This window comes from Stegostoma tigrinum, chromosome 10 (assembly GCF_030684315.1).
Source record: "Stegostoma tigrinum isolate sSteTig4 chromosome 10, sSteTig4.hap1, whole genome shotgun sequence".
Classification (NCBI taxonomy): Eukaryota; Metazoa; Chordata; class Chondrichthyes; order Orectolobiformes; family Stegostomatidae; genus Stegostoma; species Stegostoma tigrinum.
Window position 1 is genome coordinate 7,041,422 of NC_081363.1, and position 25,506 is coordinate 7,066,927.

Genomic DNA, 25,506 nt, shown 5'->3' on the forward strand with positions numbered 1-25,506 from the left:
GTGCCGACCTGTCATACCAATCTGAAACCCATCTAACCTACACTATTCCATGTACGTCCATATGCTTGTCCAATGATGACTTAAATGTACTTAAAGTTGGCGAATCTACTACCGTTGCAGGCAACGCGTTCCATTCCCTTACTACTCTCTGAGTAAAGAAACTACCTCTGACATCTGTCCTATATCTTTCACCCCTCAATTTAAAGCTATACCCCCTCATGCTTGCGCCTGGTATGAAGGGAAGGTCTTATGAGGAAAGGCTGAGGAACTTGAGGCTGTTTTCATCAAAGAGATGAAGGTTAAGAGGTGACTTAATTGAGACATATAAAATAATCAGAGGGTTAGATAGGGTGGATAGGGAGAGCCTTTTTATTTCAGTTTTTTATCGAATGGTGGAACACGCTCAAGGGGGTAAATGGTCTATTCCTGATCCTTTGCTCCTCTGTTTCCTTTTGTTAAAAAGCACAAAACATAAGAATGCAGGGTCTTTATAACTTGCAGTAAACTGCACCTTGTTAGACTAGCAAGTGATTTTCTTCTGCCACACCAGGCTAAGCAGGCCCTATAGATCGTTATACTAAAAGAGGATGGTGGTTGTAAATCTACTACATGGTGTGCAATAGAGCAGATCCCTCATACAACAAGGTTTCAGCAATGGGGATTGCAGTACAACAACTCAGCCCGACCAATTAATGCCCCATCAGCCTACTCTCAATCATAGCAGACTGATGCCATGCGTCACTGACTGCTATCAAGTGGCATTTGCTCAATTGTAGCTTGCTCACTGCTGCTCAATTTGGTTTATGCCAGAACTACTCAGCTGCTGAGCTAATTACAGCCTTGCTCCAAATCAGGACAAAAGAGCTGAATTCCAGAGATGAGGTAACCATGACTACCCTTGACATCAGGGTAACATTTAACTGAGGGTGGCATCAAAGACCCCAAAGCATCTGAAGTCAATGGAAACTGGGAAAACCTCTCTTGAGTCATGCATATCACAAAGGAAGATGGTCGTGACTGTTAGGGGTCAAATATCTCACTTCCAGGATACCTCTACAGGAGTTCCTCCGATTAGTATCCCAAGGCCTATCTTCACCTGTTTTATCAAAGACCCACCTTCCATCTTCAGGTCAGAACTGGGATGGCCACTAATGATTACAAAATAGTCAGAGCATTCACAGATGCTGAAGCAGTATGCCCAATCGCAACGGAACCTGGTCAACATCCAGGCTTGGACTGAAAAGTTGCAGGTCACATTCATGCCACATTAGGACCAAGCAATGAACATCACCAATAGGGGAGAATCTAACCATCTCCCCTTGATAGTCACTTACATTACCATCATTGCAGCCCCCTCTATCAACATGGTGGAGGTTATTTTTGACCAGAAGCTCAGTTCAACTGGCCACATAAGTACGGTGGCTACAAAAAACCAAAGACAAAGAATCCCGCAGCATCTCCTGACTCCCAAAAGCCTGTCTATCATCGACAAGGCTCAAATCAGGACAGTGAATTCTTCCCACTTGAATGGATGACAGCAGCTCCAACATCACTCAAGAAGCTTAGCACTATCAAGGATACTTAAGCAACTTACCAAGTCTCCTTTGACATCACCTTCTAACCCTGTGGCCTCCACCAGCCAGAAGGACAAGAGTAACAGATGTGTGGCTACACTACACCTGCAAGTGCCCACGCATATCCCAAACTTGGTTCCTTCATTGTCAGTAGGAAAAAGTCCTCGAGCTACTTCCCTACAGTGCTGAGGAAGTACATGTCTCCAATGGATTGCAGCAGGCTTCTTACTTTCACTTTGTCAGGAGGAATTCAGAATGGAAAATAGATGCTGGCATAGCCAGCAACACCAAAATTCCATGAAGAAAAATCAAAGAAAATGTCAGGAAAGAAGAGCATTCAAAGATACAGTTTCTACGTATAACGTAGGAAAATAGAAGTTAGAAGCAGGAGTAGGGCATCCAGACCCTTAAGCCTACACTATCATTCAATAAGATCATGGCTGATATGGTTATAGCCTTAGTTCCACTTTCCTGTCTGCAGCTCTCCCATAATCAATAAATTGTGACTCCCTTGTCTATCAAAAATCTATCTAAAAGTCTTCTGATTTTGATAGATGGAGTGCACAAAATCAAGACCCACCACTTTAAAAGCCACACAAATTTCAAATTTAATTACCAGTTTATTTCTTTTATTAATGCTGCCTAAAACAAAAGAGGTTTGCTTTTTATAACTCATCTGCTTGCTTCGACGAATTCAAAAATAACATATTTAATACAATCAGTTACATCCTTACAGTAAGTGGCAAAAGCAAATATTAACTAAACCATTATGCAGCATTCACCTTTATCCCAAACAGAAAGATTTATATAAAATCAGGACAAGACAAAGCAGAGATATTACAGGTGGGATTAAACTTGAAAGAAAAGCAACCTTCTGGAGCAAGATTCCAAACGAAAGAATAGAATGAATTGAAGTTGTACAGTTCCTTCAGTTTCCTATTGATGAAATCAAGTTGCTGCCACCCACAAAGTGATAGCAGATACTCAGTTCAGGTGAAGGTTCAGTTAGACGTGGGTCTTTGGACTGGGTTAACAGTTTAATTTTCAGAGCTTATTAGGAGCTTAAAGAGACTAATTTCTGAAATTTAGTGCATTTTCTTTTAATGGTTATCATTTCCTCACTAAAATAGAGAGATAAAGAAGAGAGCACTACTGCTACATCTGGCTATATGCTGAAAAAAAAGCAATTTTAATTTAGAGGTTGTTGTTAGGCAAGTTAGCAGCCAAAAGTTGATCTGCCAGCCAGCAGCTACTCAGTGCATTCTCCTCGTTGTTCCTATAGCTTCTGCTTATAATAAACCTCACATAGGAGACCGTAAAGAAGAGGTACAGGAACAAAGGGTTCTGGACGCCTATGTAGGAACATCTGTGGAGCTAGATGGAGATGTTGAGGGGGCATTTGAAAGAAATGTGTTGGACCCTTCAATTTATAGACATAGGCACGGAATACAAAAGCAGAAAAACAGCCTTCAACTTTTACATATCACTGCTTGAGCCCAGATCGAGCAATATCTCCAATGCTGGGCATGGCTTTAAGGAACGTTTTCAAGCCTTTTGGGAAGGTGTCAGGGAGAATAACAAGAATGGACCAGGAGTAAGGGAGTTCAATTATATCCAGAGAGTGGATAATCTAGGCTTGTTCTCCCTTGAACACAGAGGAATTCAAACTCATAAAGAGCAACAAAATGACAAAAGGTGCAAGAATCAAATGACACAATTTTAAGGCAAAAAAAGGCAAGATATCAAGAACGTTTTATACACAATTTGTTGTGATCGAGTATATACTTCAAGAAAAGAAGTGAAAGCAGGTTCAATAATAACTTTCCTGAAGAAATTAGATAAACATTGATGAAAAAAATTAGCACCATTGAGCTGTACAGCATGAAAACAGACACTTCATTCCAACTTATCCATGCCAAACAGATATCCTAAATTAATTTAGTCCCGTTTGCCAGCATTTGGCTCATATCCCTCATATCCCTATTCATGTACGCCTTTTAAATGTTGTATCAGCTTCCACTGGTCCCTCCAGCAACTCATCCCATACACACACCACCATCTGTGTGAAAACGTTGCCCCTTAGGTTCCTTTTATATCTTTCCCCTCTCACCTTAAACCTATGGCCTCTACTTTAAGACTCCCCTACCCTGGGGAAAAGACCTTGACTATTCACTCTATCCATGCCCCTCATGATTTTATAAACTTCCATAAGCCCCTCAGTCTCTGATGCTGCAGGGAAAATAGCCCCAGCCTCTCCATATAGCTCAAACTCTCCAACCCTGGCCATATCCTTGTAAATCTTTACTGGCCCTTTCAAGTTACACCACAACTTTCCTATATCAAGACAATCAGAGTGAAAGCAGTGTTTCAGAACACAGTATTGCCATTTGAATAGCAATGGTGAACAACAGGGGAATGGGAGGAATTGGAATTGGGTAGTGCTTTCAATGAGGCCTCACAGGACAAATGGCTGAATGGGATGGATTCCACTGGATTAGTGCTCAGGAGGTGAAAATGTCCTTTCTTTAAAAATACATTGGCAACCTCTTATAAATAAGTTCAGTGACTGACCAGTGTGGTAACCAAATTGCAGAAATAAAACATTTGATTTATCAAGCCAGGTCTCACTCTGCGAACTGAAACGTTCCAGAACTACCACCAGCTACGATCATTGTGCTAGCCATTATTTAGTAAAATATTCATGCACTCAGGCGTGATAACATTGTTAGTCAGATTTGGATATTATACTATTTGTAATTCATAGAACATAGAACATAGAACATTACAGCACAGTACAGGCCCTTCGGCCCTCGATGTTGTGCCGACCTGTCATACCGATCTCAAGCCCATCTAACCCACACTATTCCATGTACGTCCATATGCTTGTCCAATGACGACTTAAAGGTACCTAAAGTTGGCGAATCTACTACCGTTGCAGGCAAAGCGTTCCATTCTCTTACTACTCTCTGAGTAAAGAAACTACCTCTGACATCTGTCCTATATCTTTCACCCCTCAATTTAAAGCTATGCCCCCTCGTGCTCGCCGTCACCATCCTAGGAAAAAGGCTCTCTCTATCCACCCTATCTAACCCTCTGATTATTTTATATGTTTCAATTAAGTCACCTCTCAACCTTCTTCTCTCTAATGAAAACAGCCTCAAGTCCCTCAGCCTTTTCTCATAAGACCTTCCCTCCATACCAGGCAACATCCTAGTAAATCTCCTCTGCACCTTTCCAAAGCTTCCACATCCATCATTCATTCATTACCTCATGGATTTTCATGTATTTAAAGGAGGTGGGATATTTGCTTGCAACCTTTGTTCTGGTTCATTAATATTGTTTAAGGAAGATGACCTGCAGTCATCACATGGCAGTTCTGCACATGATTCCAGGCCCCAGCATTGCAGTTCACTCTGAACTACCCTCTGCAAGAGGAATTTTGTCCTTTCATGCTGGAGTTTCTGGAACAAGGAACAAATCTGGCCTCACCAGTGACACCTTCATCCCATGGAAATATAAGAAAAAAAAAGGAAAAGAAACATTAACCAACAGAATACAGTTCTCAGAGAAATTAATTCAATTCTCTTTCACTTTTCATACTCTGTTTCACAACACATAATTTTACTAACTCATTAGGAAGAACTCTTTTGAAGCTAGCTGTCCCCTAAGTGAACTGGTCCCTCACTTCATTAGTAAAAAGTTATACACTTTTGTGCCTCAGCCCAGGGTTTTGCTTCATGTCCTACAAGTGAAAAGAGATCCATTTCTATGTTTGCCTGTCTCAAGCTCCTTCTCCAAATCAAGGAAAGTGAGAAAAAAGAACAAAGATTGTCCATTGATTCCTATGTGCTTTGACTTTCCAACGAAAGTGACCATCTCAAGCGAAAGACCACCCTCTTGGATAGAAGTTGACACATTTGGATGCCTTGTTCAGCCAAGCCCCTTGTAGAACAGTGACTGAAAACCTGAAATAACACCATACAGGCCAATATCCCATCACCAAATCACCCTTTATTTATACATGTACAGTACTTCACACTCATCTGGCTTCCTCAAAGCCAACTCTCAGAGTGACAGTACCTCTGACAATCCTATTTATATCTATCAGCCAGGCTCCCTGGTTGGGCCAGGTTAACAGCCCCAGTCAGGGAACTCATAATCTATGAGGTCCACCTGGCTGATCTCGTTACAATCACTACAAAACCCGTTTTACCACAGTGGCAAAAAAGCCTTAAATGAGGGATTAAGAAGTCTTATTGTCACAAATCAACACTGAGTAACTTCTCCGAATATGAACTCTGTAAATTTGAACACACTGTATGGATAAGATAGCATAGTTTAGACTAAAATACCTTACATATGGATGTGTCAAAATGTTGTATGTACATTATTTGCTTATAGAGAATGTAGTTATGTGCATGAAAAAGTAGTGTTGTAGGATATGGAAAAGAGCCAGTACTGTGTCCACTTTAATTTAGCTAGATGGAATACTCAATGCTGGGACCAACCTGACATTTGTTCATTCTCTCTGATGAAGGGTCTAGGCCCGAAACGTCAGCTTTTGTGCTCCTGAGATGCTGCTTGGCCTGCTGTGTTCATCCAGCCTCACATTTTATTATTTGTTCATTCCTCAGCTTCTCAAAAATACTCACAGTACGGCAAGCTATGTAAGTCCAGTTCATTCCAATGTGAGTACTGTGGACAGCTACAGTTCACTCTGCGATGAGCCAATGTATCAGCTATTGGAAAAGACCAGTGAAGATGACTATGACACTGATGTGGAGCTTGATGGTGAGAAAATAGAAATCATGATCAATCTGTTCTTCTTGCAAAATATAGTTGAAAGCTAACCCTAGGTCCCTGAAGCAGTAGAATATGTAATAAATGGAGTGGGGGGAATTTGCATGCCATTCCATTTATCTGCAGCCATTAGCAGACATGTGGCTTTACACTGTCCACACGTCAATGGCTCGTAAGTACCATTGTGGGATTTATAGAACATAGAACATAGAGCATAGAACAATACAGTGCAGAACAGGCCCTTCAGCCCTCAATGTTGCGCCAACCTGTGAACTAATCTAAGCCCATCCCCCTACACTATCCCTTCATCATCCATATGCTTATCCAAGGACTGTTTAAATGCCCCTAATGTGGCTGAGTTCACTACATTGGCAGGCAGGGCGTTCCATGCCGTTACCACTCTCTGAGTAAAGAACCTGCCTCTGACATCTGTCTTAAATCTATCACCCCTCAATTTGTAGCTATGCCTCCTTGTACAAGCTGAAGTCATCATCCTCGGAAAAAGACTCTCACTGTCCACCCTATCTAATCCTCTGATCATCTTGTATGTCTCTATTAAATCCCCTCTTAGCCTCCTTCTCTCCAATGAGAACGGACCCACGTCCCTCAGCCTTTCTTCATAGGGCCTGCGCTCCACACCAGACCACATCCTGGTAAATCTCCTCTGCACCTATTCCAATGCTTCCCGTAAGGGGGCGACCAGAACTGCATGCAATATTCCAAATGAGGCCACACTAGCGTTTTGTACAGTTGCAGCATGACATTACGGCTCCGGAACATAATCCCTCTCCCAATAAAACCTAACACACCATAAGCCTTCTTAACAGCACTATCAACCTGGGTGGCAACTTTCAGGGATCTATGTACATGGACACCAAGATCCTCTGCACATCCACACTACCAAGAATCTTTCCATTGACCCAGTATTCTGCCTTCCTATTATTCCTCCCAAAGTGAATCACCTCACATTTATCCGTATTAAGCTCCATTTACCACCTTTCAGCCCAGTTCTGCAGTTTATCCAAATCTCCCTGCAACCTGCAACATTCTTCCACACTGTCCACCACTCCACCGACTTTAGTGTCATCTGCAAACTTACTAAACCATCCAACTATGCCTACGTCCAAGTCATTTCTAAAAATGACAAACAGCAGTGGTCCCAAAACAGATCCTTGAGGCACACCACTAGTAACCGGACTCCAGGCTGAATATTTTCCATCAACCACCACTTGTTGCCTTCTTTCAGAAAGCCAGTTTCTAATCCAAACTGCTAAATCTCCCTCAATCCCATGCCTCCGTATTTTCTCCAGTAGCCTACCATGTGGAACCTTATCAAAGGCTTTACTGAAGTCCATGTACACCACGTCAACTGCCCTTCCCTCATCCACATGCTAATTTCACTAAAATTAACTTGATACTGACTTGTCACCTTGGAAATATAGACTTATTTCTCTCCATGAGGAATAAAATTTAATGCCTTCTTAAGAAGTGGCTTGGGCACAAGTGGGGGCCATATACTCAGGTGAGGACCTGCAAGGTGCAGAGCCCATCACCTTCCCAACATTCGCTGATAAAACTGGGTGGCGAGGTTGATTTAAGCATTCCCATCCCAATCCTACTGGGGCTCAGATGTGATCAATGAAGGGCCACAAAGATTTCACTGAGCTGTTGCTAGTTCCATGTGGCAAAGAACATAGAACAGTAGAGCACAGTACAGGCCCTTCGGCCCACAATGTTGTGCTGAACTTTTACCCTAAACCTAAGATCTATCTAACCTCCACCCCTACATTATACTACCATCCATATCCAAAGCTGCCATGTATGTCTTGATTCTGCATTGTGTATTCTATGTAATTAAGCTAATTTTCAATTGATTAAATGTTCTTTTACGTCACACATTCCCCGCACCCCCTCCCTCCACCATTAAAAGGAAAACCTGGAGAAACTGTAACAGCGGAGCAGGTCTATCGTAGGGCATGTGAGGAAATTGGAGTCAGCCCAATATCTTACTACATCCGTCACCATCACGATGCTCACCTTAACCTGAACTATCGCTGCATGTCACCCAAAGCAGTGAAAGCCTTGTCAGTTGCACTCGTGGTAAGTATTTGGTGTCCAGGGAGAGGGATTGGTGTAGTAAAATCTGTCTGAAGACAGCTTCTAATCATTCAAATTCAAGTTGCACCAACAATGGAAGTCTAAACTGGATTCTCTTAGCATTAATATCTGATGGCATTCACATAAAAGAAATAAAATTACATAAACCCAATAGAATATTGATTATATATATAATGTAGAGAACATTCCAAGTTTGAAACCAAATTCTGAGCACAGAGAACCATAACCGACAGAGGGAGAGAATGAGTCAAACTGAAATTGCCTCAGATTGATAAGAGATAGTGTGAATATGGTCTTGAAGTTCGGGGGAACGTGGGTGATAATGGCCTGTTTGTTTTAGAACATCTGCACTTTCTTTAACTGGGCTGTAAAATAAGCTCGGAGATAATAAGGACTGCTGATCCTGGAGTCAGAGATAACACGGTGTGGAGGTGGAGGAACACAGCAGGACAGGCAAGATCAGAGGAGCAGGAAAGCTGACATTTTGGGTCGTGACCCTTCTACAGAAATGGGGGAGGGGGAAGGGAGCTCTGAAATAAATAGAGACTGCTGATATCATCCCATCTTTAATGTGCCAGTATCCAATGCCAATTTTACCTGCATACAGAGAACCTAAATGAAGTGAGAAACCTAGTTTAGCGCAGTGTGACAACCTGTAAGAAGGAAGAAGACCTTACCTTAATTGGGTAAATATTCATTGGACAGTTGTAGCATGCAGTGCACCTTAACTGGTGGGGTGTTGGGGAACCTGCTTATCTGGATAGCAGATCTTCATTTCAATAAAACGTCTCAGATTCACTGCTGTGGACAGTGGGCAGAGTGAAAATTTGGCTTCAGCTTGGGCCCTTGTAGCAATCATTGTTTGCAGGCTGTACAGTGCAATAATATGGGGATGGGAGCAGGCTGAGAACTCAATCTCTGGGCTCTTTGTGGGACTGTCAGGAAAGACCAAAAGAAGCAAGCAAGGTTGGGAAAGCCAGAGGGTGAAAACAAGCATTGCAAACACAAAAGGGCAGAAACAGTAAAAATAAGAATGACAGACAGAGAGAACCCACATAATGCTTGCTCTTCTGCAGACTAATACAGCAGTGACTACATTGGACTTGGAGCATGACGGAATCAATGCAGAGGGAGTGCAATATCTGATGGAAATGTTAGTCGAAAATTGTTTCATCCAGACTCTGGTAAGATCATCTTGTATTTTTAGGAATCACTGTAGTTGACACAAAGTGATTGTTTAGTTCGAATTAAATAAGCCAAGCAAAATGTATTGCATATTCCATCATAGGAGTAAGGAGAATTTTAGGCTGTAGAATGAATGTTCCTTCCAAGGTTGTCAACTTTGGTTGGACATATTCCTGGACATCTCACAGCTTCGTCTCTGCTGTTATCACAATTACGCCATTGGTTCCCCAAGACAGCATACCCATGTTTATGCCTTCCCATAGCTAATTAACTGATTGCATGACCCTTGATTTACAATCAAATGGCTTTCTGTCCATTGTCCATATTTTTATGACTGACAGATGCTGGAAGAAGATGTTTATCTACTTAATGCCCCTTTGTCTTTTTCTATTATTCCAGGGTTTTGCTCCGTAACAGTGACCTGGAAATTAATCTTTGGCTCCTTTGCTTCTTAAGGAACACTGTTTCTCTGGTCTTTTAGAAATCATTTGCTTTTGGAACTCAGTCATCATTGTAACAATTGCTGAGACAGTATGACTTACTGACCTGATGTGGATGCTGGTGTCTGACTCCAAACCACACCACAGACGCTAAACATGCATTGTCTGACCTAAAATGACACCTCTTCTTTGCACCGATAAAACCTTTAGTTCTCTCAGTGCAGTGACTTCAAATGAATTCAGAGATTCTCATTTACATATTAATCATTTAAAACCATCTAACTGATTAAAGAACTAACCGTATGTTAGGGTCTTCTGCGCATCACCATCTATGTTGTATTTCTTGAGGAAAGTCTTCAGAGAGTCTTTGAAATGCTTCCTTAGTTTTCCTTTTGTTTGAGTGCCTTTTTTGAGCTGAGCTTTGCTTAGGCAATCTGAACTCATGCAGGCTAAGCACGTGGCTGGTCCATAGCATTGATTTTGGATCATTACACCTTGATGCTGATGCCATTAGCTGCCACAAAGTAGGTGATTTTAGTACACTTGTCCTCCCAGCTGATCTGGAGAACTTGTGTCAAACTGCATCAATGGAACTTCTCAAGGTGGTTCACCTGAGATGGCTCAATATGTAGTCTAAGTTTCAAAGCCATAAGGAAGAGTCGGAAGGAGACTTGCTTATACACAAGGACCTTGATATCACCATGGATGTCATGATCATCAAAGACTCTGATTCTGAGGCTTCTGAAGGCAGCTTTCGCGGATTAGATGCAGTGTTGAATCTCCACATCAATGTCATCAATATAGCCTGGTAGCTTCCCCGATAGGGGAAATGTCCAATTTCTGAGAGGATTTCTTAATCGATCTTAACAGAGGGATGGACCAAAACTTGACCTGGAGCCATCGGTAAAGGATTTGAGTCTTCGTGAGATCGAGGTTAAGATCAATTCTTCCATGAAGGCATTAAGTGAGGCTTGAAGATTCTCTTTTGAGAGAGATGGGATGATATTGTCATCCACATACTGAAGTCCCACAAGCAGGGTCAGTGTTGTTTTCTTCTTGGATTTCAATCGGTTGAGGTGGAAAAGTTTTCTGATGACACCATTGAGAAGCTTGTTCGTGGCAAGCTGAGGATAGTAGTGAGGTAGATGGAGAAAAGGATGAGAGCGATGTCACATCTCAGCTTGAGCACTGTCTTGACCTCAAAGAATGATATTATGTCACAGATGGAGATGAAATTTCACCGTACAGCCTGCCGATTGGCTGAGTTAAATGCCTCGGTCAGATTGATGATGGTATGTAGGGTGATTGGTGTTACTCCTGGCATTTATCTTGGAGTTTCCAAGCAGTGATAATCATGAGCATAGTTCCACAGTTTTGTAAGAAGCCACACTGGTTTTCAGGAAGGAGAAGGCACCCAGCAAGGATTCCCGGCAATGAAGAGCAGTAAGTAAGGAGTAGGGAGGTTCCTCTATAGTTCCCACAGACCACTTTGTCTCCTTTCTTGAAGACTGTGCCAATGACAGCATTCTTGAGACCAGCAGAGATTGCTTCTTAGTCCAAGGTTTTCAGGAACAGTTGATGGAGATGACAGGTAAGGAATGCTCCTCCGACTTTGAAAATCTCTGTTGGAATCCCATCTCCTCCTGCGACTTTTTCATTCTTCATGAATCTAATGGTGGCTTCAAATTCTGCCAAACTGGATAGGAGCTCTCAAGGCCATCTTTGATAGGGAGTGGGGGGATTTCCTCAAACACGTCCTACTTGATGACTGCCTTTGAGTTCTTTGAAATGTACTCTCCATTGGAGGCTGATGTTTTCTCGGTCAATCATAAATGCCCGTTCCTTACTCCGTGCCAGTTTGAGTTTTAGGAATTTGGATCCTTGGTGGCAATGAAGGAACCCTGGGTGTCATGCTTGTCAGCGAGGAGCTGATGATGCTGTTTTGCCAGACATGGAGGACTTTCTTCTTCTTGTCAATGAGATCTTGGATGATGCGATCATTCTTGTTGAAACAACCTTGGTGGTTTCTGGACCTGTAAGTGATCATTTCTTCACAACATGAGATGATCGCTGTCTTCAGCTCCATCCAAATTTCCTCGACTCCAGTAAAATGAACTGTTTGGAGATTTTGGTGACGATTTTGTTGGAAGTTCAGTAGTCTGTTTAACACTTGAAGACACTCAACATTGAGTCTTTTTCTGAACTGTTTCTTCGTTTTCAGCTGCTTCTGGTGATATTTGATGGACACTGAGGAGCAGATGAGCCGGCAGTCCATCTAGCAGTTGTGTGCACTGAAGTTAGTTAAACATGTGTGATGGGGTAAATTCCAACTTTTTAATTGCTTTATTCATTTATATAGAATATTTTAATGGATGAGCGATGTACCCAAAATGAATTTCTACAGGGACAAAAAAAGGTAAAATTGAATTGAAACTTCAAGCCTATCTAAAGGTTTGGGAACCTTAGAGCCATGGAAGGCATGCATCACAACTGAGTAATAAGGACATTGTTTTGGTCTCAGGATTGAAGTATTACGTAGTTGATCATGTGCTAGTGCTTCGATCATTTTGATGGAACAATGTGTTGGTGATGACAAGTGTTCCATACATTTGGTGAGCAGGAGAATCCTGTTGGAATTGTAGTTCCCGACCTCATTCACACTGATGGTTTCTTTCCAGAGTTGGGCATCTTTTCCAACCCCGGTGTTGAAGTCCCCAAGAATAATAATTATACCTTCCTTAGGGATGTTGGTAGGTGGTTTAGGGTGGAGAAGGAGGCTCGTCTGGAGCATCAAGAGTTGGAGCATAGGCACTCACAGCCTGTTGTTTCTTGACAAGTTGCAAATAGACAGTCAAGAGATGGTCTTTGATAACAGCGGTGAATGTCAGTTGATGAGTTCATTCTTGACAAGGAATCCAATTCCATGTACCCTGGGTTGATTCTTGGATTTAGCTCTTCAGAAGAAGGTGCAACCATCACCTTCTCCCTTCAATTGCTCTTTACCAGCTCTTCGAGTCTCGCACAGAGCAGTGATATCAATGCTGAATTGCCTGAATTCCCAGGCAACAAAGGCAGCTGTTCATTCTGGATGATTGCTTTGCTAATTGTCCATGAGGGTTCGTACATTCCGGGTTTTGAGATTGAGTTTTCCTTTGGATTTCAGGCCACAGGTGAATGAATCTGTTGCTCACAAGCCAGGTTGGTGATTGAACAACTATTCTAAGAATGAAACAATTGAGTCTAACTCCATTTCCTACATCCCTGTTCAAAGCTAGGAACTTCCAGAAGAACAATCTTGTTCCCTGTATCTCTTCCACAATTATACAACCTCAGAAAATACAAATATTTTTAAATTGATTATCATAATCATAAACTCTTCTATAGCAAAAGCCATTCTTTGTCATAGGAAGATCAGATACAGAAATTATTAAACTGGGCAGGAAGGATATGTATGAGTAGATCTTTCAAAGCCCATACTTTAAAAATTTTGATGAAATTAGGGTGTCATAAACAATGAGAATCATTTCTTGTCTCAATATTTCCTTGGATGCATTCAGGAAAAAGGATACAATCACTCAGTTGCAGGACAAATCAGTTCTGAACACATTTGTGTTGTTCTCAATAAGAAATTTTAAGAGGAATTTAGTAAATGAGTGAAGATTTGTACTCAATCTGGGACCCACTGGCAGTCTGTTTTAATATGTTGTAACTATTTTAAACACTTTTATTGAAGTTAGTTAATCATGTGTGATGGGGTAAATTCCAACTTTTTAATTGCTTTATTCATTTATATATAATATTTTAATGGATGAGTGATGTACCCAAAATTAATTTCCACATGGGCCACAAAGAAAGTAAAATTGAACTGAAACTTCAAGCCAATCTAGTGGGTTGGCAACCTTAGAACCATGGAAGGCAAGCATCACAACTGAGTTTTGACTGAGTGTTGCTTGCTAACTTAAATAACTGTGTGTAAATGAAATTAGAAGCAAGGATCCCAAAGGTGCTGAGATATCTTTGCTGAATCTTTTTTGTCATTCACTGCAGTAACGTAATGATATTGATTTGTTTTTACATAAATTTTATTTCTAACAAATATTAATTGTTTAAGAGATAGCAAGAACTGCTGATGCCGGATTCTGACATAACACAGTGTTGAGCGGGAGGAACACAGCAGGCCAGGCAGCTCCAGAGGAGCAGGAAAGCTGATGTTTCGGGTCAGGACCCTTCTTTGGAAAATTCTGAAACAAAACATCAACTTTCCTGCTCCTCTGATGCTGCCTGGCCTGCTGTGTTCCTTCAGCTCCACACTACGTTATTTATTAAATGCTTAATTTGTGATCTTTAAAATCCTGTCTTTTCACTCAGTGGTCCGAATATAGTTACAGAAAGATGGAATTCTGGAGTCATTACATTGTACTATAAATGGATTATTAAATAAATGACATGAACATTGACATAAAAATCTGTTGGGATTGGCTTTTAAAACATAGGTTTTACACCTCAGCAAAGGTTAGTGCAAGGGAAGCAGATTTCTGCAGCATGAAAATCCAACATACTGCTATCATGTATGCGTCAAGGCAATTTGCACAACTAAGCTAAGGCTCAGAAACAGCAATGATTGGCAGAAAGCGTCTGGAGTAAAAAGATATCAGACCCCTCAAATCTGTTTGACAATCTGCTGAAATAACTTGGTAGTTGTATAAAGAAGAGGAGCAGGAATTGGCCAGGTGGACCATCATGCCTGCTTTGCCGCTCAACGTGACCACGGTTGATCGTCTATATTAACGCCATGTGTCTCTCTCTATGTATCCCTTGAAACCTTTAGTATCAAAAATTTATCGATTTCTTTCTTAAATATAGTGTGACTTAGCTTTCACAGCCTTGTATGGTAGACAATTCCACAAATTCTCCACGTTCTGAGTGAAAAAATATGTTCTCATTCCAAGATGGTCTATCCAGTATCTTGAGGGACCATGGGCCCTTTATCAAGACCTCATCATTCCTGCATCCAGCCTATTCAGCCCTTTCAGAATTTTATATATTTCAATGATACCCTTCCAGTCATCTAAACCCCAGTGAATGCAGTACTAACCAGCCCATTCTCTCCTCATACCAATAACCCTACCATCTCAGGTATCAGTAGGGTGAATCTTTCCTGCACTCCCTTGATGGTAAGTACATAAGATCTGAAAGGAAAGAGACAACAATCTTCCAAGTGTGGTCTCACTGAGGTCCTGTACAGCTGTGCGTGCATTGAGACATCCTAGACCCCACACTTTAATTCTATTGTAACGTACCATTTGTCCTCCTAACTGCTTTCTGCACCAGTATGTTTGCTTTCGGTGGCTAATAAACAAAGAACAAAGAAACCTACAGCACAGGAACAGGCCCTTCGGCCCTCCAAGCCTGCGCCGATCAAGATCCTCTGTCTAATCTGTCATCTTTTTTCTAACGGTCTGTGTCCATTTGTTTCCTGCCAATCCATGTATCTGTCTAAATATATCTTAAAAGACACTAACGTGTCTGCGTCTACCACCTCCGCTGGCAACGCGTTCCAGGCACCCACCATCCTCTGCATAAAGAACTTTCCACGCATATCTCCCTTAAACTTTCCTCCTCTTACTTTGAACTCATGACCCCTAGTAATTGAGTCCCCTACTCTGGGAAAAAGCTTTTTGCTATCCACCCTGTCTATACCCCTCATGATTTTGTAGACCTCAATCAGGTCCCCCCTCAATCTCAGTCTTTCTAATGAAAATAATCCTAATCTACTCAACCTCTCTTCATAGCTAGCACCCTCCATACCAGGCAACATCCTGGTGAACCTCCTCAGCACCCTCTCCAAAGCATCCACATCCTTTTGGTAATGTGGCGACCAGAACTGTACACAGTACTCCAAATGTGGCCCAACCAAAGTCCTATACAACTGCAACATGACCCGCCAACTCTTGTACTCAATATCCTGCCCAATGAAGGAAAGCATGCCATATGCCTTTTTGACCACCCTATTGACCTGCGTTGTCACCTTCAGGGAACAATGGACCTGAACACCCAGATCTCTCTGTTCATCAATTTTCCCTAGGACTTTTCCATTTACTGTATAGTTCGCCCTTGAATTTGATCTTCCAAAATGCATCACCTCGCATTTGCCTGGATTGAACTCCATCTGCCATTTATCTGCCCAACTCTATCTATATTCTATCTATATTCTGCTGTAATCTCTGACAGCCCCCTTCACTATCAGCTACTCCACCAATCTTATTGTCATCAGCAAACTTGCTGATCAGATCACCTACACCTTCCTCCAGGTCATTTACATATATCACAAATAACAGTGGACCTAGCACAGATCCTTGTGGAACACCACTGGTCACAGGTCTCCAATTTGAGAAACTCCCTTCTACTACTACACTCTGTCTCCTGTTGCCTAGCCAGTTTTTTATCCATCTAGCTAGCACACCCTGGACCCCATGTGACTTCACTTTCTCCATCAGCCTGCCATGGGGAACCTTATCAAACGCCTTACTGAAGTTCATGTACATGACATCTACAGCCTTTCCCTCATCAATCAACTTTGTCACATCCTCAAAGAATTCTATTAAGTTGGTAAGACATGACTTTCCCTGCACAAAACCATGTTGCCGATCACTGATAAGCCCATTTTCTTCCAAATGGGAATAGATCCTATCCCTCAGTATCTGCTCCAGTAGCTTCCCTACCACTAACGTCAGGCTCACCAATCAATAATTACCTGGATTATCCTTGCTGCCCTTCTTAAACAAGGGGACAACATTAGCAAGTCTCCAGTCCTCTGGGACCTCACCCGTGTCTAAAGACGCTGCAAAGATATCTGTTAAAGTCCCGGCTATTTCCTCTCTCGCTTCCCTCAGTAACCTGGGATAGAGCCCATCCAGACCTGGGGACTTGTCCACCTTAATGTCTTTTAGGATACCTAACACTTCCTCCTTCCTTATGTCAACTTTACCTAGACCAAGCAAACATCTATCCCTAACCTCAACATCCGTCATGTCCCTCTCCTTGGTGAATACCGATGCAAAGTACTCGTTAAGAATGTCACCCATTTTCTCTGAATCAGCGCATAACTTTCCTTCTTTGTCCTTAAGTGGGCCAATCCTTTCTCTAGTTACCCTCTTGCTCTTTATATATGAATAAAAGGCTTTGGGATTTTCCTTAACCATGTTTGCCAGCAATATCTCATGTCCTCTCTTAGCCCTCTTAATCCCTCGTTTCAGATTCGCTCTACATTCTTGATATTCTTGCAAAGCTTCGTCTGTCTTCAGTCGCCTAGACCTCATGTATGCTTCCTTTTTTCTCTTGGCTAGTCTCACAATTTCACCTGTCATCCATGGTTCCCTAATCTTGCCTTTTCTATTCCTCATTTTCACAGGAACATGTCTCTCCTGCATGCTAATCAACCTCTCCTTAAAAGTCTGTTCAAGGACACCCAGGTCCTTTTACACATCAACATTTCACAATCTGTCGGTATTTAAATAATACTCTGCCATTCTGTTTTCTTCCCTACTGAAGGTAATAACATTACACTATATCTATCATGTATTTGTCCACTTATTCATCTTGTCTAAATTGCCTTGAAGACACTTCACATCCTCTTTACTCACAATCTCAACTAATCTGGTGTCAGCAGCAAACCTGCCAATATTACCTTTGATTTCCTTATCCAAATCATTGACATATATTGTGAATAGCTTGGGCCCAAACAGAGTTCCCTATGGTAGCTCACTAGTCTTTGCTCATTGTCTTCTGCTCTGGAAAAGATCCATTTATTTCCACATTCTTTTTGTTGTCTGCTAACCAACTTTCAATCCATAATGTTGCTCACTTAGGAGAACTCAAACCCTTTACGCGGGCATTCTTCCCTTGTGTGACAGAAGACAGGGAACCGACTCATAATTCAATGAAGCAAACTCTTCTCTACATAACCCTTTAAGTACAACACTTAATATAAAACACACATTTGTTGCAATATTTACTCCTTACTTCATCTAACTTATCTTCAACTTCAACTCATATCATTTAACTACCCTTTCCCTTCCTTTCCTAAATTCACATTTAACATTGAAAATTGAAAATTCAGCATCATGTTGAAAATTGTACGTAAGAAAGACTAAAGAACAGGGAATGAATCTGACATGTATAGCCTTCTTTAACACAAATGCAGCAAGTGGATCCTGAATTGGGAGAGTTAAGCCAAACCGTTTACTCAAGAATTCAGTCAGAGCCAATAAGACAAAGTGATAATGAAAAAATGAAGACTAGCTGAAATACCACCAGATAGTTCCATCAGTTGATAGTTCCATCTGAATAACATAATTATATTCTATGTGCAGTTCACAAAATTCCAATGGTGGATTACTGCCATTAGGAAAACACACATTAAAATACTAAAACATTTTTAATGGTCCAGATTACATAAAAATGTGGTTGAATGTCACCAGACACTCCATAATGACAGGTAGTGGAGAGTGGTCAACCATCAATTAAACGCTTGCATTTAATTCTGATAACAGCTGTTGCTGAATCACTTAACAAAGTCTAAATATATTGTGGAGTACCCTAGCCTAAAATTAGAAATGGGAATCAGTATCTTCTAACAATTATGGATGTACCATCGAGATTTCTTGAAGGAGTACCTTTGAACAAAAATCAGAGCAAAATTGGCAGTGGAAATTTAATTTAATTTTTTACAAGATACAGATTATCCAAGTAAATACAATCAGATCAAGGTTTAAATATTCAAATAAATAATGAATAGCTTTCAAATAAAACAATTTCATTTTTAAGCTTGTTTCCCACAATATTCAAGTGCATTGGAAAGTTGGCATCAAATGTTAAGGACCATGGGTAGAGTTCATTCTCAGTAATACCCTAATGATTGGGATAAAGGAATTCCCTTGTTACTGTTTACCATTAGAGGTGCTTTTTAATGAGCGCAAAGCATTCAATGCTTTTGAACTGATTTATAGGCATGAGGTGAAAGGATTCAAATGCAAGAAATGTTGGAGAAACTCAACTACACTGGCAGCATCTGTGGAGAAACAAAAACAGAGTTAATATTTCCGATCGAGTATAATTCTTCAGTAATGTCAAACTCAAAATGTCAACTATGTTTCTCTCTTTGCAGATGCTGCCAGGCAAATTGAGTTTCTCCAGCATTTTCTGTTTGTTTCAGATTTCCAGCATTTGCAGTTTTTGCTTTTATTTAGATGAGAGGATCCCTCAAATTAATTAATGAGAAATTTATAAACCAAAGATCTAAGAGATAATGTTTCCAGCCTGTATGTCCAGTTTCAGTGAAAAACATAATCAAAGCATGAGATTGGTCAAAAATCATTTGAAGAATGCTCAACAAGCGATTGAATAGTCAAATATGATTATTTCTGAACTTTCAATTTCTGATTCATACTTCAATTAGGGACGGCGCGGTGGCTCAGTAGTTAGCACAGCAGCCTCACAGCTCCAGGGACCCGGGTTTCGATTCCAGCCACAGGCGACTGTCTGTGTGGAGTTTGCACATTCTCTCCGTGTATGCGTGAGTTTCCTCTGGGTGGTCTGGTTTCCTCCCACAGTCCAAAGATGTGCAGGTTAGCTGGACCGGCCATGCTAAATTGCCCGTAGTGTTCAGGAGTGTGTGGGCTATAGGGGGATGGGTCTGGGTGGGATGCTTCAAGGGGCAGTGTGGACTTGTTGGGCCAAAGGGCCTTGTTTCCACACTGTAGTTAATCTAATCTAATCTAAACAATTGGCTAATAGTTTTATTTCATTTTTTTCACTGCCATAAATATACTTTCTCATGACTATCCTCCCTGTCATAATACCTCTTTAACATATTAACATAGACTCTTGGACATTGATATCACACAAGGAAACCATTTGGTCCATCGTGTTTGCACTGGTCATCTAAGATCTGACTACATTAATCGCATTTTCCAGCTTTCGGTCCATAGGAGGCTTTGGCAATGCAAGTAATTGTTACAACAATTTCTGACTTAAACACCTTTTCAGGTGGTGAATTCCAGTGGCCAACCATCCACTGAGTAAAAATATTCTCAACTATTCTCTTGGCCTTCGATCACATCTTAAATTTATGCCCCATGGTTATTGACCTCTCCGTTAATGAAAAATTGCTTGACATGATAAATATGATAAAAACCAAAAGAACTGCGGGATGCTGTAAATCAGGAACAAAAACAAAGTTGCTGGAAAAGCTCAGCACATCTGGCAGCATCTGTGAAGGAGAAAACAGAGTTACCATTTCAGGTCTGGTGACCCTTCCTCATGATGTCCTCATTGATATATCTTCTGTTTAGAGTATTTACAACACGATTCACATCACTGAGTTTCTTTTTGATTTGATGAGATCAAAATGAGAACAAGTCAACTTGTTTTCAATGGCTATTCAGAGATAGGCAATAATACTATTACCTTGTCTCTAGCAACAAAACAGAGTCATAGAGCATGGGAACTGACGCTTTGGTCCAACCAGTCCATGCTAAACATAATTCCGAACTAAACTTGGCCCACATGCCTGCTCCTGGCCCATATCCCTTCAAACCTTTCCTATTCATGTACTTATCCAAATGTCTTTTAAACATTGTAATTGTACCTGCATTCCCCGTAACAGTGTACTCCCTAAACTTGAAATCCCCCATCCTAGGGAAAAGACAACTATCTATACCTTTCATTATTTTATGAACTTCTGTCAGGTTGCCTCTCAACTTGCAATGCTCCATTGGAAAAAGTCCCAGCCTATTCAGCTTTTATTTATGACTCAAACCTTCCATACCCAGCATCATCCTGGTAACTCTCTTCTGAACGCTCTCCAGCTTAATAATATCCTTCCAATAACTGGGTGACCAGAAGCGGATACTGTATTCTAGAAGAGGCCTCATCAATGTTCTGTATAACCTCACATGACTTCCCAACTTCTATACTCAAAGGACTGAGCAATGAAGGCAAGCATGTCAAACACCTTTTAGCCACCCTATCTATATGTGTTGCAAATTTCAAAGAATTATGTAATTGTACCCCTAAGTCAAATGGGATTCAGGGTGACCTTGCCAATTGGATAAATAATTGGCTTAACAGCAGAAGACAGAGAGTAAGGGTGGAGAGTTGGTGTTCAGACTGGAGGCCTGGGGTCAGCAGTGGAGGCCTGGGGTCAGCAGTATTCCACATGGATCAGTTCTGGGTCCTCTTTAGTTTGTCATTGAAATAAATGATTTTGATGAGAATATAGAAGGCATAGTAAGTAAGTTTGCAGCCAGCATCACAATTGGTGGCATAGTAGACATTGGAGAAGGATCTTGATCAAATGGGTCAATGGGTTGAGAAATGGCAGATGGACTTCAATCTAGATAAATGTGAGGTGTTGCATTTTGGTACAACAAATAAGGGTAGGGCTTATACAATTAGTAGTAGGGCCTTGGAAAGTGCTGTAAAATATTGAGCTTTGGGCTTTTTTATCTGCTCTGGTTTTAATTAAGATTCTTGAAAGGTTAGAAAAATATTATCTTACAAAAAAAAGCTTTCAAAGTGACTTACATATATAGTACGGATTCAAATTAAATTTTGTGAATAGTTCAGGAGAAACAGCTTTGGCTATACATTACCTTAAAAAATCCTTACAGACTGAGTTCACAAGACATTAGCTCAATTGAGGGACAAGAAGAAGTTCATGACAATAACATTATTAAATTGAGTTAATATTGGAGCCCACCTTTTACAATGTGGTAAGAAAATTGGACTGTTTTCATATTCCAGCACCAGAGGACTACATTGAACAAGAATTGGCCATGCATCAAAATTGACTTAATAAAAGGATATTGGGAAGTTCCACTAACTAATACACCTAAAGAAATATTAGCTTTTGTACCACTGGATGGACTTTATCAGACCATGTGAATGAAGCATGCATGAGTAGCTTCCCAATGATTAACCAACAAAGCCATTTGAAATTTGAATTCAATTAAAATCTGGAATAAAAAGCTAAAAATCCATCTGTTTCACTAATGTCCTTAATGGAAGGAAATCTGCCATTCTTACCTGGTCTGCCTTACTTGTGACTCCAGGCTCACTGTATTATGGTTGAATCTTAGCTGCCCGCCAGGTAATTAGGAAGAGCAATAAATTCTGGCTTACTCAATGATATCCACATCTCATGAGGAAACTAAAAAAGTTTCATGTCACCAGACTCAAAAAGGCTTGTAAAATTGTCTCTGCAGTTCAAGAAAAGAAACTACTATAATAACCAAACATAAAAAATTAATGTATGGTCTATGAAGTTAGCTTTCCTTCTGGGATCTGATTGGTACAGTATTAACATCGACTGTTATCATACATATCCAGTAGACAATAAAGAAATGGTAGAAAAGATGTTTAGGACGACCTTTTTCTATATCCAAGATGCAATGGCATGAATGGGGTTGCAGAGTCCATTTTCATGTTCTTTGTTTACCTCTGTACCCAGTGGTAATGAACAGAAAGTTGATATGCAATGTTCATTTGTGTTTGAAAGATTACTGAAATCTTGATAGTAAATAAAGTTCATTATTAAATATGTATTACCTTCTAGCTTTTCAAATCTGTTATGAGTAAGGAAGTAATTTTCATTTTGCGTGAGGTTTGTTTTAGTATTCTTTATATGTGATAGTCAGTTGGCTACACGCCGAGGTAAAGGTTTGGCAAGCAATTCCTCCTGCACCTTTTATATAATCAAATGGGATTGATTGTAATTTGTTGCCAAAGTCAGGGAATCACTACAGCATGGAAACAGGTCCTTCAGCCCAACAAGTCCACACTGACCCTCAGAGCATCCCACGCAGACCCATCCCTCTATAACCCACCTAATCTACACATCCCTGAACACTATGGGCAATTTAATATGGCGAATCCACCTAGCCTGCACATCTTTGGACTGTAAGAGGAAACCAGAGCACCTGAAGGAAACACACACAGGTACAAGGTGTGCCCAACCGAGTCGAACGCTTTCGCTAGATCAACAAAGACAACTGCGAGGTCCTTATGATTGTATTTTGCTCCCTTGATGATATTTTCGAGGATAACAATGTTCTCATTGCATCCGGGATTGGCTGCTAGAAACCCTTTTTGCCTGGGGTTTATTTCGGCTGTTTCACTCAGGCGTTTTGCCATTATTTTCATGACCAGCCGGAGCAGCATTGGACCGATGGTTATTGGTCGCCAGTTATCAATGTTTTTCAAGCGTTCCTTATCCTCGCACTTAGGAATCAGGACCGTTCGACTCTTTTTTAGTGAATCGGGGATCGTGCTTGACTTTAGCCACAAGGAGAAGAGGCGGGGTAGATGAGTTTCCTCCTCCTCATGGAGTGCTCTTATGTCCTGCAGTTTCAGGCCATCTGGTCCAGCGGCGCTGTTCTCGTCTATCACCTTGATGGCCGCTTCGACTTCCTCTACCTCAATGGGTTTCATCAAGGACCCGTCATCGACTTTGCCTGTGTATGGGGCATACTTATCGATGTTCGATTTCTTGTTTGGTGCAGACAGTTTCTCACGGAAACATGCCTCCAATTCCTCTTTTGAAAGAGGACAAGCGGATGAGGTCGGCGCCCCCATGATCCTGCGAGCTAGTTGGTGCCGATTGGTTTTGTAAAGCAGCTGTGTTGTTCTGAACAGCGCCTTGCCTGCTGCCTACCGTTTTTTGGCTCCGGTATTGCTACTGGGCTTTTTGTCTTTCCTGGCCCGATCTTTTCGAAGCCTCTTATTTTGGTCCTGTCTTTTCCTACTGTTCATTAGTAGGTCGGTAATGCTTTCCACTAGTCCAATTCCAAGGGCAAGCATGTCTGGGTCCTTCCTTGCCCCCAAGAGCTCCTCAGCTTGTGTAAGCTGATCATCTACGTCCCGATGTTTAGGGATCGAAGCCGGTGTTTTTCGGCTGGCTCTTTGGCGTTGGGCTTGGTCATCGGAATTCTCCTGGACACTCTCTGCCTCAGAATCGTGCGAGTCTACCGTTGGCTCGCAGATGGTCTGGACCTCCGTCGGGGTGTTTGCGAGGAGCCTGCGCCCCTGCCACAACCGCCCAAAGAGGATCCCCCTCGTTCTCACACTCCACACCACCAACCTCTGGATACAACGCATCATCCTCCGACACTTCCGCCATCTACAATCCGACCCCACCACCCAAGACATTTCTCCATCCCCACCCCTGTCTGCTTTCCGGAGAGACCACTCTCTCCGTGACTCCCTTGTTCGCTCCACACTGCCTTCCAACCCCACCACACCTGGCACCTTCCCCTGCAACCGCAGGAAATGCTACACTTGCCCCGACACCTCCTCCCTCACCCCTATCCCAGGCCCCAAGATGACTTTCCACATTAAGCAGAGGTTCACCTGCACATCTGCCAATGCGGTATACTGCATCCACTGTACCCAGTGTGGCTTCCTCTACATTGGGGAAACCAAGCGGAGGCTTGGGGACCGCTTTGCAGAACACCTCCACTCAGTTCGCAATAAACAACTGCACCTCCCAGTCACAAACCATTTCCACTCCCCCTCCCATTCTTTAGATGACATGTCCATCATGGGCCTCCTGCAGTGCCACAATGATGCCACCCGAAGGTTGCAGGAACAGCAACTCATATTCCGCTTGGGAACCCTGCAGCCCAATGGTATCAATGTGGACTTCGCCAGCTTCAAAATCTCCCCTTCTCCCACCGCATCCCAAAACCAGCCCAGTTCGTCCCCTCCCCCCACTGCACCACACAATCAGCCCAGCTCTTCCCCTCCACCCACTGCATCCCAAAACCAATCCAACCTGTCTCTGCCTCTCTAACCTGTTCTTCCTCTCACCCATCCCTTCCTCCCACCCCAAGCCGTACCTCCATCTCCTACCTACTAACCTCATCCCACCTCCTTGACCTGTCTGTCTTCCCTGGACTGACCTATCCCCTCCCTACCTCCCCACTTATACTCTCCTCTCCACCTATCTTCTTTTGTCTTCATCTTCGGTCGCCTCCCCCTCTCTCCCTATTTATTGCAGAACCCTCACCCCATCCCCCTCTCTGATGAAGGGTCTAGGCCCAAAACGTCAGCTTTTGTGCTCCTGAGATGCTACTGGGCCTGCTGTGTTCATCCAGCCTCACATTTCATTATCTTGGATTCTCCAGCATCTGCAGTTCCCATTATCACTCACAGGTGCAGGGAGAATGTGCAGACACCACAGTCAGCTGTGGGTGGAATTGAACCCAGGTCCCTGGCACTCTGAGGTGGCAGTGCTAACCACTGAGCCACCATGCCACTTTAAGTTTGATGCACTTTTGCAGTTTTTTGAAATCCTGGTCTTCCCTCAAAATTAGGTCTGAAGTGGGAAC

General features: G+C 41.9%; 1 protein-coding gene across 1 annotated transcript in view; it reads left to right on the forward strand.

Moving 5' to 3' along the window:
* The first annotated feature begins 1,364 nt into the window (after nucleotides 1-1,364).
* Nucleotides 1,365-25,506, forward strand: part of LOC125455513 (uncharacterized) — a 77,568-nt gene continuing 53,426 nt past the window's right edge. The window contains exons 1-10 of the mRNA XM_059649412.1: nucleotides 1,365-1,413; nucleotides 2,857-2,930; nucleotides 6,209-6,365; nucleotides 8,305-8,474; nucleotides 9,569-9,676; nucleotides 10,988-11,081; nucleotides 11,625-11,708; nucleotides 11,987-12,152; nucleotides 23,525-23,766; nucleotides 24,049-24,161. Of these exons, the coding sequence (XP_059505395.1) occupies nucleotides 1,365-1,413; nucleotides 2,857-2,930; nucleotides 6,209-6,365; nucleotides 8,305-8,474; nucleotides 9,569-9,676; nucleotides 10,988-11,081; nucleotides 11,625-11,708; nucleotides 11,987-12,152; nucleotides 23,525-23,766; nucleotides 24,049-24,161 (1,257 nt within the window). The remainder of the gene's footprint in view (nucleotides 1,414-2,856; nucleotides 2,931-6,208; nucleotides 6,366-8,304; nucleotides 8,475-9,568; nucleotides 9,677-10,987; nucleotides 11,082-11,624; nucleotides 11,709-11,986; nucleotides 12,153-23,524; nucleotides 23,767-24,048; nucleotides 24,162-25,506) is intronic.